General features: G+C 48.1%; 2 protein-coding genes across 2 annotated transcripts; both read left to right on the forward strand.

Moving 5' to 3' along the window:
- The first annotated feature begins 386 nt into the window (after positions 1–386).
- On the forward strand, positions 387–5,024 carry LOC102061583 (feather keratin Cos1-2-like). The gene is made up of 2 exons (XM_026798966.2): positions 387–3,946; positions 4,290–5,024. Exon 2 carries the CDS (start codon positions 4,311–4,313, stop codon positions 4,614–4,616), a length of 306 nt encoding a protein of 101 aa, XP_026654767.1. The 5' UTR covers positions 387–3,946; positions 4,290–4,310; the 3' UTR covers positions 4,617–5,024.
- A 1,805-nt stretch (positions 5,025–6,829) lies between these two features.
- Positions 6,830–9,244, forward strand: OR6F1 (olfactory receptor family 6 subfamily F member 1). The gene is made up of 3 exons (XM_074557846.1): positions 6,830–6,870; positions 6,972–7,047; positions 8,300–9,244. The coding sequence occupies exons 1-3, from the start codon at positions 6,830–6,832 to the stop codon at positions 9,242–9,244; spliced, it is 1,062 nt and encodes a 353-aa protein (XP_074413947.1).
- Positions 9,245–11,009: the final 1,765 nt, after the last annotated feature.

The raw sequence follows: 11,009 nt of genomic DNA on the forward strand, positions 1-11,009 counted from the left end.
CCCAGCCCTGGCGCCGCTCGGGCTGTCTCCGAGCACTCGGGCTGTGCGCAGACACAGCTTGCTGTCCTGGCAAATGGACTCTCCCCGTCTTTCAGCAAGGACATCCCAGCGAGAATTAGCCGGCACAGCTCCAGCTGCAGCCTGAGGCAGCAAGAGGAGCCTGAACCAGGAGATGGAGCAACTTCCCCGAGCTGCCTCTGTGCTCAGATGCTGGAAACAGCAGCCAGGGATTTTTTGCAGATGGACAGCAGCCAGGGATTTTTTGCAGATGGCAGTGAGGATGCTGAAAGCCACATGTTCCTGCAGCTGTTTGTAGCTTAGTCTTCTGTTGCAGAGAGCTTCCAAAGTCTAGTCTGTATTCCTTGTTTCCTTTTCACAGGTGGTTCCAGGACTTTCTGGGAACAACTTGGCCAGCAAAAGCCAGTTCACTGCCTGTTCTTGGTTGTTCAGCGTGACCACCAATCTTGTGGAGAGTGTCCTCCTTCCCACCATTCACAACATTCATGGTAATATGCAACACTGGTGGTCCTACTGCTGATCCCTGAGAGATCCCAGCGCTGTCTGCCAACTGGATTTTGAAGCAATGGCCACAACTCTTTGGCCCTGGCAGGCCAGACAATTTTCCACTCACCTTACCCCTCTCTTACTGATCCCTTTTGCCACCAATACGGTCACAGAGGAAGGGCAGCAGAGGAGGCCACTGCAGCTGTGTCCCCCCCAGTGCTGCATAAAGGAGAGCAGTCACCTTTCTTGAGCACCTGGCAACACCTGGTGCAGTGGAGCTGGGGATACAGTTGGACTTCTTTGGCACAAGGGAATTTGCACTTTCCCTTTTCAATTGCATGAGTTTCCCATCAGCACATTTCTCCTGTTTACTGAGGTCCCTCTGGATGCTGGCCTGACTCTCTCTGATGCATAAACCTCTCTTCCCAGTTTGGTGTTGTCTGCAAACCTGCTGAGGGTCCACTCTGTCCCATCAACCACATTACAGTTGGGAAGTTGATAAACAGGACCCATCAAGTCCTGACCATTTGGATGCACCACCAGTCACTGGTGTCCAACTTTATTTTGTGCAGCTGATCACTGATCCCTGTGCCTGGCCAGTCACTTTTCACTCTGTCTCATTGTCTGCTCATCCAACATCAATCTTTGAGGCTCCACAGGATTCCACACAAAATGTCAAAGGCTTTGCTCACATCCAGGTAGAGAAGACCCACCATTCTTTCTTCCTCACCATTCTGTCACATCACCACAGCACTTTGTCAAGAAGATCAGGCGTAACTTCCTCTTGGTGAAGCCACACTGACCCGTCCCTGGTGACTTTCTCACCCCTGACATGCCTTGATTAGGAGAGGTTTCCAGCTCCATCACCTTCTAAGGGGCTAAGGTGAGGCTGGGAAGGCTGCTGCTCCCTGGGTTCTCCTTTTTCCCCTCTTTGGAGACACAAGTGGCATTTGCTTTGCTCCAGTATCCAGTCACCATGCTCAGCTGAGGGTAACCAAGAGTGACCTGGCAATGGCAGGAGCCAGTTCCCTTACCACATTCCAACAAATCTGTGCAGTTTGCTAAGGATTCACTGCCCTGATCTCCTTCCATCAGGGGTGTGTGTTCCCTGATCCTGACTTTACCCCCAGTGTACATCTGGTGTTCCTTAAGGCTGAGGCAAAGAAGGCCTTCAGCACCTCAGCTTTTTCTCTATCCTGTGTCACTCACTCAGCAGCAGTCCTACACTTTCTTTACTCTTCCTTTTGTCACCTTTGTCCTTGGAAGCCCCTTTATTATGCCATTTGCCTTCCCTTCTGACAGCTGAATAAAACCTTCCATCTTTTCTCCCCTTTTCTGTATCCCTGGTGCATGACAGGAGAAGGCAAAGCCAGCCACCTGAATTGTCCTGGGCTCTGTGTTTGGTGGGATACAGTCAAACCCAGCAACAAGGCCACTTCTTTGAGACCAAGGCCCCTGAGATACCAATGGAGTGACCCAGACTGACATAATTTACTTTTAATGGACTCCTGCAGCGTGTGGCATGAGTCCTGTGCTGACGCTGATGTGTTTTGATGCAGAAATGCTTGGGCCTCTCATCTTGTCATGCAAAAGATGCCTTCATTGAGGAATGTGCCAGAAATAAAGCAGGAAGTGAAAACACAGCAATTTAAGAAGCCAAACCACAGCTCACAGCATTAAATGAGATGGTTTGCATTCAAGATGAATTTGTCAGAAAATGATCACCTCCAGAAGGGATACCTCTGGCAGCCTGAGTCAGTAAAGGTCCATGGTGAAAGCCAGCCCAACTCTTTTCTCTCTCATCCCCTTCTCTTGCCTCCATCTCCTTGGGAATCAGGTCAGTCTGAAACCCTTTTTCCTTCCCTGCTTTCTCTAAAAGGAGATCTCACCTCAATGGACCACCCAGCTGATTCCAGTGGTCTTCTATGATGGTTCTGTTCCATCTCTCTCTCTCTTCAGCTGGACAGAAGAGAGAAAATACAAGAGGCTTCTGGGTCTAGATTAGGACAGGAAAGATCACTCATCAATTACCCTCATGAGAAAACCCAACTCAGATCGGGGAAATTAATTTGACTTATTGCAATCCAGTCAGCATAGGGTAATGAGAAATAAACCTAAAATCCAAAATCACCTTCCCCTCCACTGCTCCCTTCTTCTTCAGCTCAACTTCACTGCTAATTTTCTCTTTTCCAAATGATAGGGATTTGGAGTTGTGGTCAGTTCAACATGTCTCTGCGGCTCTTTTGTGCTTAGGAGAAGGAACTCTCACATACTTGCCCTATGCCCCATGGGAGACAGCACTCCCAAAACTTCTCCAATGTGAATTTTTCACATGGGCTACAGTTCTTTACAAGTCCTGCTTGCAAACCTGGCCTGTCGCTCATATGGACACAGCTCATGACAGGAGCCTGACCCAGCATGGGATCACCTGGAGCACCTACCTGCCCTCTTCACTGAGATCCTTCACTGAGGGTTGTTTCTCTCACCTCTTCCCTCCCCTCTCTTCTGGCTTCCACAATAGGTTCTTTCTCCCTTCCTAAACGTGTTATTTCAGAGATGCTTCCACCATCACTGATGAGCTCAGCCTTGGTCAGTGGTGCATAAGTCTTAAATCCATCTGGTGTTGGCTCCCTCACAACCAAAACCTTGCCATGCAGCCCAAATCCAGAGGGTGCAAGGCAAACAGAGCCAGACACTTCTCTGAGGGGCCCAGTGATGGGATAGGAAACAAGCACAGGCTGGAACACTGGTGTGAAACACAGGAAAGCCCTTCTTATTGTTGAGGGTGACCCAAGCACTCTCTCACATTGCCCACGTGACTTGACGATTTTCCCTCCTTGGGAGGACAGAAGGAGAGCTTAAGGAGCAAGACAATGAAACCCAAAAGTGCAGGCCAAATGCCCGAGATTCTGAATGCAAACAAACACCCGAGTAAATTGAGAGGAATGGAGGAAAGAGACATGGTATACCATTTTGCAATGATATCATGGCATATCTTTGGGTGACCAGTCAAGGCTTGAAGCCCTGGGAGCAGCTTCACCCCTTGCAATCAACAAGGCCACAGGCAACACCACCAGTGAGCTCCAGGCCAATTTCATTTCCCTGCATGCCCCCATCCAGCACTTGAGTGGAGGATTCTGCAGACACTGACACATTCCTGCCCTGGAAATCCTGAGGCGTCTCAATCTCAGCACTCAGAAGAAGCCTCCATGAAGAAATGTCTATGAATAAGCCAGGAAATGAAAAGGTGGCAACACGGAAAACAAGCACTCAGCCCATGTCATTAGCTGGGATGTTTTCCATACATCATGAGCACCTTAAGAAATTATCACTTTCATAGAAGCCACCTCTGGGCCTGGGGCAACTCAGAGTGACTATAAAAGCCAGCCTGAATTCACACTCTCTCATCCACTTCTCCTGCCTCCTTCTCCTTGGGATCCAGGTGAGTCCAAAGCCCTTTCCCCTGTCCTTTTCTTGGGAAGCAGATGCATGTTCCTATACTTGTGAGAGGTTTTAGTGCTGCTGCTGCTGAGGGGTCAGAGAATAACTAAGTTCTAACTTAGTGTCAGGATTTGGCTGAGGGAGCTCTTTATTGAAGAAATAATGCCAGACTTTGCAGTACTGTGTCAGGATGAGGCTGAAAACCCCTTTCTCTCACTACCCAGTTTTAACCCTTCTGGTTTAAGCAGGTACCATTGCAATTCTTGCAGTGGGATGATGGATTCATGGCTGATGGCTCCTCACACATGCCTGTGCTTTGCTTCCTTCACTTACCTCTCTTCCAGGTGCATCTGCAGCCCCAAGCCATGTCCTGCTACCCCCGGTGCCAGCCCTGCCAGCCCTGTGGGCCCACCCCGCTGGGCAGCAGCTGCAATGAGCCCTGTGTCAGGCAGTGCCAGGACTCCACCGTGTTCATCCAGCCCTCGCCCGTGGTGGTGACCCTGCCTGGGCCCATCCTCAGCTCCTTCCCACAGAACACCGTGGTGGGATCCTCCAGCTCTGCTGCTGTTGGCAACATCCTCAGCTCTGAGGGAGTGCCCATCAATTCTGGGGGTTTCGACCTCTCCTGCATCACCAACCGCTATGGTGGCAGCAGATGCCGTCCCTGCTAAAGCCACTGGTGCAGCCCTCACGAGGAACCCCAGGAACCCAGAAGCTGATGCTGGACTGAGGACAGAGCTCCTGGCCATCAGATTCAGAGGTGCTGAGCAACCAACGCTGCCCTTCTGAAGAAGGGCTGGTGGGGCTCTCTGAAACCATGGCCAGTGTTTGCTTTTGCTGCCTTTCTCTTCCACCTCTCTTTTGTCTTCCATACTTCTGGACTGTAAGATTTTCAGAGCCTCTCTGGGGGATCTGCTAACCTCTGCCCTGCTGTAGGGCAGGCAGATGGATGTCCCCTTGGCTCTCCAGTGGCTCTCCAGTGTCTGTGCCAAAGTGGGCCCAGACTTGCTGCAGTTTCATGTGGTCTCTCACCACCACCACCAGTAGCCTTCTCTATAAGGGAACTAATTTCCCACTTCAATGACAATAAAGCTTTCTGCATCTCATACTCAGCCTCCATGTAATCCTTTGTTGGTATCCTTGTCTCTAGTTGCTGAGACCAAAAGGTGTTGCCATGGGTGGTGGAGGAAAAGGTGGGGACACAAGTAGGCCACTGATTATTCCCAGAGGAAGGGAAGGGTGGGAAACACAGAAATGGGGCCCATTCAGGCACTGTCCCTTGGAGATGAGGGAGACATCCGTGACTTCTCCACAGACAGCAGGGATCAGGCTCAACCTCCCAACATTTCTGCTCAGATATGACTCCTTGGTCTCAGAGCATGTCCTGCAGATGGGGAGTACAACCCACCTTCAGGAGACTCTGTAAACTCTTCCCACAGTCAGTGATGGGACATCAGGTCAGCCAGGGGACTTACCCCATCCCAAAGCAAAGCAGGTGTGCCAGGAAATGGCAAGAATCATCTTTCTGGAGACACAAATCCTGCAGCTGACCAATGGTGGCCCCTCTGAACTCCCCAAGTAGGACAAGCTCACAGCAGGGCCTGCCTTCCTGGTATGTGTGCATGGCTTGCTTCATTAAGCGATCACAGGTGAACCCACAGGCTCCACCACCTCTATCCCATGGCTAAACCCCACATCCATTTCCATGGGTAGGACAGATAAATAGCAGGAGATGGCTTCCTGGTCAGCAAATAGATTCAAGCTGAGAACTTTGCTCCCATTAGCTGCATCTCCAGCTCAAACCAAGTGCAGATCAGTTTTCTCTCAACCACACTGAAGCCTGGGACACAGGACTTGCAGAAAAGTCTCTGCCAAGTCCAACACCTGTGTGGTGGTCCTGGACAGTGCAGACAGACTCTCTCTGGAGGTCAATCTAACTCAAGATGTCTAGAGGATGAGAAGTGTGTGGTCTAAGCCAGCTAACTAGTTTATCTTGAGTGTCAACAGAAGAAAAATAGGTGTCTGTAAGGCCTGTATTACCTGATCTGTGAGATCATTTTTTGTAAGGGTTGAACTGAGGCTTGAGAGTGCCTATTTCTCTCAGCTGATGATGAATGGAGCAAAGACGAGTACCTCAATAGAAGACACCTTTTCTAGAGTCAGGGGAAATAAAGTTTCCTCTTCTAATACCTTGTCGGATTTTGAACTTAGTTCTTCAGTTAAAGCTGAAGACAGAGACCTTAGCTGCATTTAAAGGTTCTGAAATGAGGCAGGTGAGTCCTTTACTGTCTCTCTATTCATGTGCCCATAGTTGCCTTTAGTTACTTCTCACCCTGGAGGTTTCATGACCCCCTGAGTACCAGCACCAAAAGCTTGACCCCAGTCTCTTGGAACATGACTATTTCAGACATCCCCATGCCAGCTGAGTTCCTGACAAGGAACATGACTATTTCAGACATCCCCATGCCAGCTGAGTTCCTGACAAGGTTCTCATACCACAGCTGCAGCTAGGAGGCAAACACCCAGCCTAGCAGCCACTTAGGGAATTGCATTGCTGTTCTTTAATTGGCCTGTGTGAAGAGAGAGTACCATTCATCTCTGACAAGCCCATAGGGCCTCCCAGAGGTCAAATTCCCTGGAGCACACCAGAGGGAAAACAGAAAACAGTCTCCAAGGTGTGGCCAGCTGGAGCTTCATTTTGTTAATGAGGTGGGTGTGGGGATGTTCTTATGCTAATGATGCTGGCGACTCTCTGGTGCATGATCTCATTATATGAAGAGAGTTTACACTTTGTGTGTGTGCACACAGAGCTTCCTTCAGTGGAATTACAGTGGTGGCAGTGAGAGGGAGAAGATCAGGAGTGGAAGCTGTCAGATCCTACTGGATGGAGAGGAAACCAGGTCAGGCAGTTGCCATCAGCTTGAAGTGAGTCAGCAAGGGGAGAGCTGCTCATCCACACACCTTCACCTGAATCCAGAGCTCCCCACAATAAATCTACAATAAATCTTTCCAATGCTCTCCATTAGCCAAGGGGACCATGGCTACCTTGGGAGGATGGTGCATGAAAAAATGTCATTTGGATCATTTCCACTGGCAAATCTGGTGAGTGAAGCCGGCCCAAGACGTGTAGCACAGATTTCCAATGCCTTGCATGTTTAAGGAGAGCTGGTTTAAGGGAGATTTCTTTACTCTTTAAGTAGATGAGATTTTTAGTATATATTGCTGGAGAGGAAGACAGGAGAGAAAGGGATGATTCAGTTGGCGATTTAGTGCAACTGTCTTCCACATCCACCTGAAAATATGTTCTCTCTAGAGAACTAATCAAGAATTTTCCCTTGTCTGCAAAAACAGTTCAGCAGAGCTACCTTTAATGGGATTCAACTCAGAGGATTTTGCCTTCAGTCACTGAGTTGAGATGTCTAACACCCAGGTGCTTACTAGACTGCTGCCTTAGACCTCAGAGACAACCTGGCACTCCTTGAGAGCTTTTAGCCATGTTTTTAAGACAAAATGAGCCATGTCTCCCTCATGGTTTTTCTCTGTCTGTGAAGAAATAAGGGGGGTAAGCTGAGGAGCTGAGATAGGAGTATTTTATTTCACCAGAGATATTTCAGCTTAGTCAACAGAAATCCTTCCTCTGACTCTGAAATGGCAAAATTGCAAAGAGGTGGATCACACCCCTGGTAGCTATGCTGAGAAGCAGGCATCAGTCAGGGAAATGGAGGTATTTGCAAAAGCTTCCTGTTCTGAGGCTTAGAAGAAAGCAAATATAGGAGACCTTGAGTAGTGACTGGCATACCAACCTGCTGCCCTGTGTGGCTGCATTTCAATCTCAATCCCTTGTAATAAACTGACATAGAAGAGGTGGAAAATCTCTTGCAGTGTCACATTATCATGACAGTATTTGTATTTCTCATTTGATGAAACCACACGTCAGTATTGCCTGCCTTGGAGACTACAAGTTATGTTATTGCCTTCCTATTTGTAGACAGCTTTTCCTGCCTTTTTCCTTTCTACTTGTAAGAGCTTTTTCCATAGCTGGAGTGCCTCAGCCTGGTGTCCATATTTTCCTAAGTGGGATTTTCATCTCACAGAAGTGACTACATTCCCCATGATGTAAAGGAGATGCACAATCTGATGAACACTTCTCCAAGCGTTCATTTGTTGGTGTACTCCTGATTTTCAGGGTTAGATCTAGTTGTGTTTCATCAGGGGAGGATTTCTAGAAAAATTTTAACATAAGAAAAGTGCCATTTTCCCATGCTGTGCACCAACTGCTTTTTTGGGGATGGTGATTTTTTTTTTCACTGCTTGCAGCATGCAAACTTTAACAGAAACTTTTCTTTCTTTGCAGACAGACCTCAACACTTGGAAGGACATGGCAAATAGGACAAGCGTAAAAGAATTCATCCTTCTTGGCTTCCCAGGGACATGGCAATTCCGAGTCTCCTTTGTGGTGGTGTTTGCACTGATGTACACCCTGACAGTGATAGGTAATGCATCCATCATTGCCCTTGTGTGGAGAAGCAGCAACCTACACACCCCAATGTACTTTTTCCTCTGCAATCTCTCCTTCCTGGAGATCTGGTACACTACGGGTGTTGTTCCCAAAGCCATAGGAGTCATGCTGGGGACTAGCCAGACCATCTCCTTCAGTGTCTGCATCCTCCAGTTGTTCTTTCTTCTCTCTCTAGGCTCCACTGAGTGTTTTCTCCTGTCTGTCATGGCCTATGACCGCTACCTGGCCATTTGCTGCCCCCTGAGGTACAGCTCCCTCATGAGCAGCGTCCTCTCTGTCCGGCTGGCACTCAGCTCCTGGCTGGGAGGATTTTTGGCCATTTCTGTGCTGGCCTTTCTGACATCCAGGCTGACTTTCTGTGGGCCAGATGTCATCAATCATTTTCTATGTGATATAGATTCCTGCCTTGCCCTCTCCTGCAGTGATACATTGCCTGTGGAGCTGGCAACCTTCCTGGTCTCCATAATTGTTGTGGTGGCCTCCTGTGTGGTCACCTTGGTCTCCTACATGTACATCATCTCCTCTATCCTGAGGATCCAGTCAGGCCATGGCCGGAAAAAGGCATTTTCCACCTGCTCTGCCCATCTCAGTGTTGTCACCATCTGGTATGGCTCCACCATGTTCCTGTACGTCAAACCATCAGCCCAGAACTCCCTGGATGTGAACAAAATCGTGAATACCTTTAACACAGTGGTAACTCCTTTGCTGAACCCCTTCATTTACACACTCAGAAACAAAGAGGTGAAGCTCGCTCTGGGACGAGCTTTCCAGAAAAAGTGAAGTGACTTTTTTCACAGGGCATCAGTAGAACAAACAGATTCATCCCTGCCCTCCCATGACTTCTGCCCTGCAGAAGATCCCCTCTGAAGTGTAGGTTTGAGTGGGCATCCCAGGCACTGAGAAGCCACCAATGAGCTCATATCACCTTACAGCCATCTCTGGCTGGGCTGAGCCTCAGTTCTGCTCTCTCACCACCCTCTGTTCATACCCAGATAATTCAGAATGCCTCCCAGCCCTTTAAAGTGCTATGCTTGGAAAGGGCCACAAATAAAAACAGCTGGAGGAGTGGTACTCCCACAGGTTTCTACCCCAGTTTGCCAGGTGCTCAATTTTGTCAGGGTTTGCATGAATCTCCTAAAGAAATCCCAGGAACTTTAGGAAACATTGCTTTAGGAAGTAGACATGTTTTTCCCCATTTAGCCTGATGTTTTGTGATGTATCTATGCCACATTCTTGTAGCTATTTCATCATATTCTTGTAGCTATTTCATCATAAATCATACTCTAATTCAAGATAAAATTTGGCAAGGTCTGATATCTCTACTTATAGCCATTTTTTCCTAGCATAAGACTGCAAACAAAATTTGCATAATTCCTCTTCTTTCCTCTCCTTAGTATCTGAATCTACTCTCTTATTTTTAATTAAAATTATGCAAAACTGTGCTTCATTCTAGATGTGTCAGGGCATTTCCACATCTAAAACCCCACATAATTTTTAGCAGTACATTGTTCCACCCATTTTGGGCTTTGTTGTGGAAAAACTTTAATGTGATTGGCAAAGCACTCAAAGTGCAGAGCTGTGGAAGGCTGGCTGGGAAGCAAGCCTCCCTTTACGCTCATTAGGAGGACATTAGCACTTCCAAACAGCACTTGCTTTTCCCCTCCCGATTTTCATTTCAGAACAGATTAACCATGTTCTCAAAGCTTTTCTTTTGGCACACTGACAGTGAGGATAGTCCATGTAACCACTTCATAATGAGGAGGGATCACCTCTTCATCATGGTAAACACACCTTTATGGAAAGTGTAGGGTAAATTTCACCTGAGCATAGAGCTCTCCAATTGAGATGATTGAGTCTGAACTGAACATTTACTCCTCCCTTCTGGAAGCAATGGCACTTCTGGGGGAGATTCACAAACCTCCTGCATCCACCTGGGCACTTGGCACTCAGTCCAGGCCCAGGCATCACTGCCCAAGGGACAGGCTGATTCCCACCCTTTGTCTGCTGTGCTCTTTTTCAATGGCATTTGGGAAAATGCCTGGGACAGCAGAAAGAGTCTGAGACTGGGTTTATCCTCAGACAGACACCACTGCTTGTCATTTCTACCTAGGAATGATGTATTTTGGAAAGAATTGTGTGTTTGGAGTGTTGAGTCCCTCTACAGTCCTGGAAAGCAACAAACAGCAGGATCTGAAATGTCCAAGACATCCAATACATAGCAGAGTGCAGGACACTGAGACCTGCTGTGAATTCCTCATCAACACTGCTTAGAACCCTCTGAGATAAACAGCAGCATTCAAAGCCTCACACAGGGCTGTCAGAACAGATCCTTGTCACTTGGGAGAGGCAGACTATGCTGGAACAGCAGCAGAAACACAAATGAGTACCCTGAGGTTTCTTGGGCAAAGGGGATGATGCCCCATGAGCAACAGATTCAAATTCAAAGGGTGGGATCCATCTGGAAACTCAGCACCCTTGAGCTGAGTTTCCATAAGAAGTGCTGTAGTGGGGTTGCCCAAAAATAGGTCCCCAAATCATTCCTTCA

This window comes from Zonotrichia albicollis, chromosome 23, assembly GCF_047830755.1.
Source record: "Zonotrichia albicollis isolate bZonAlb1 chromosome 23, bZonAlb1.hap1, whole genome shotgun sequence".
Taxonomy (NCBI): Eukaryota; Metazoa; Chordata; class Aves; order Passeriformes; family Passerellidae; genus Zonotrichia; species Zonotrichia albicollis.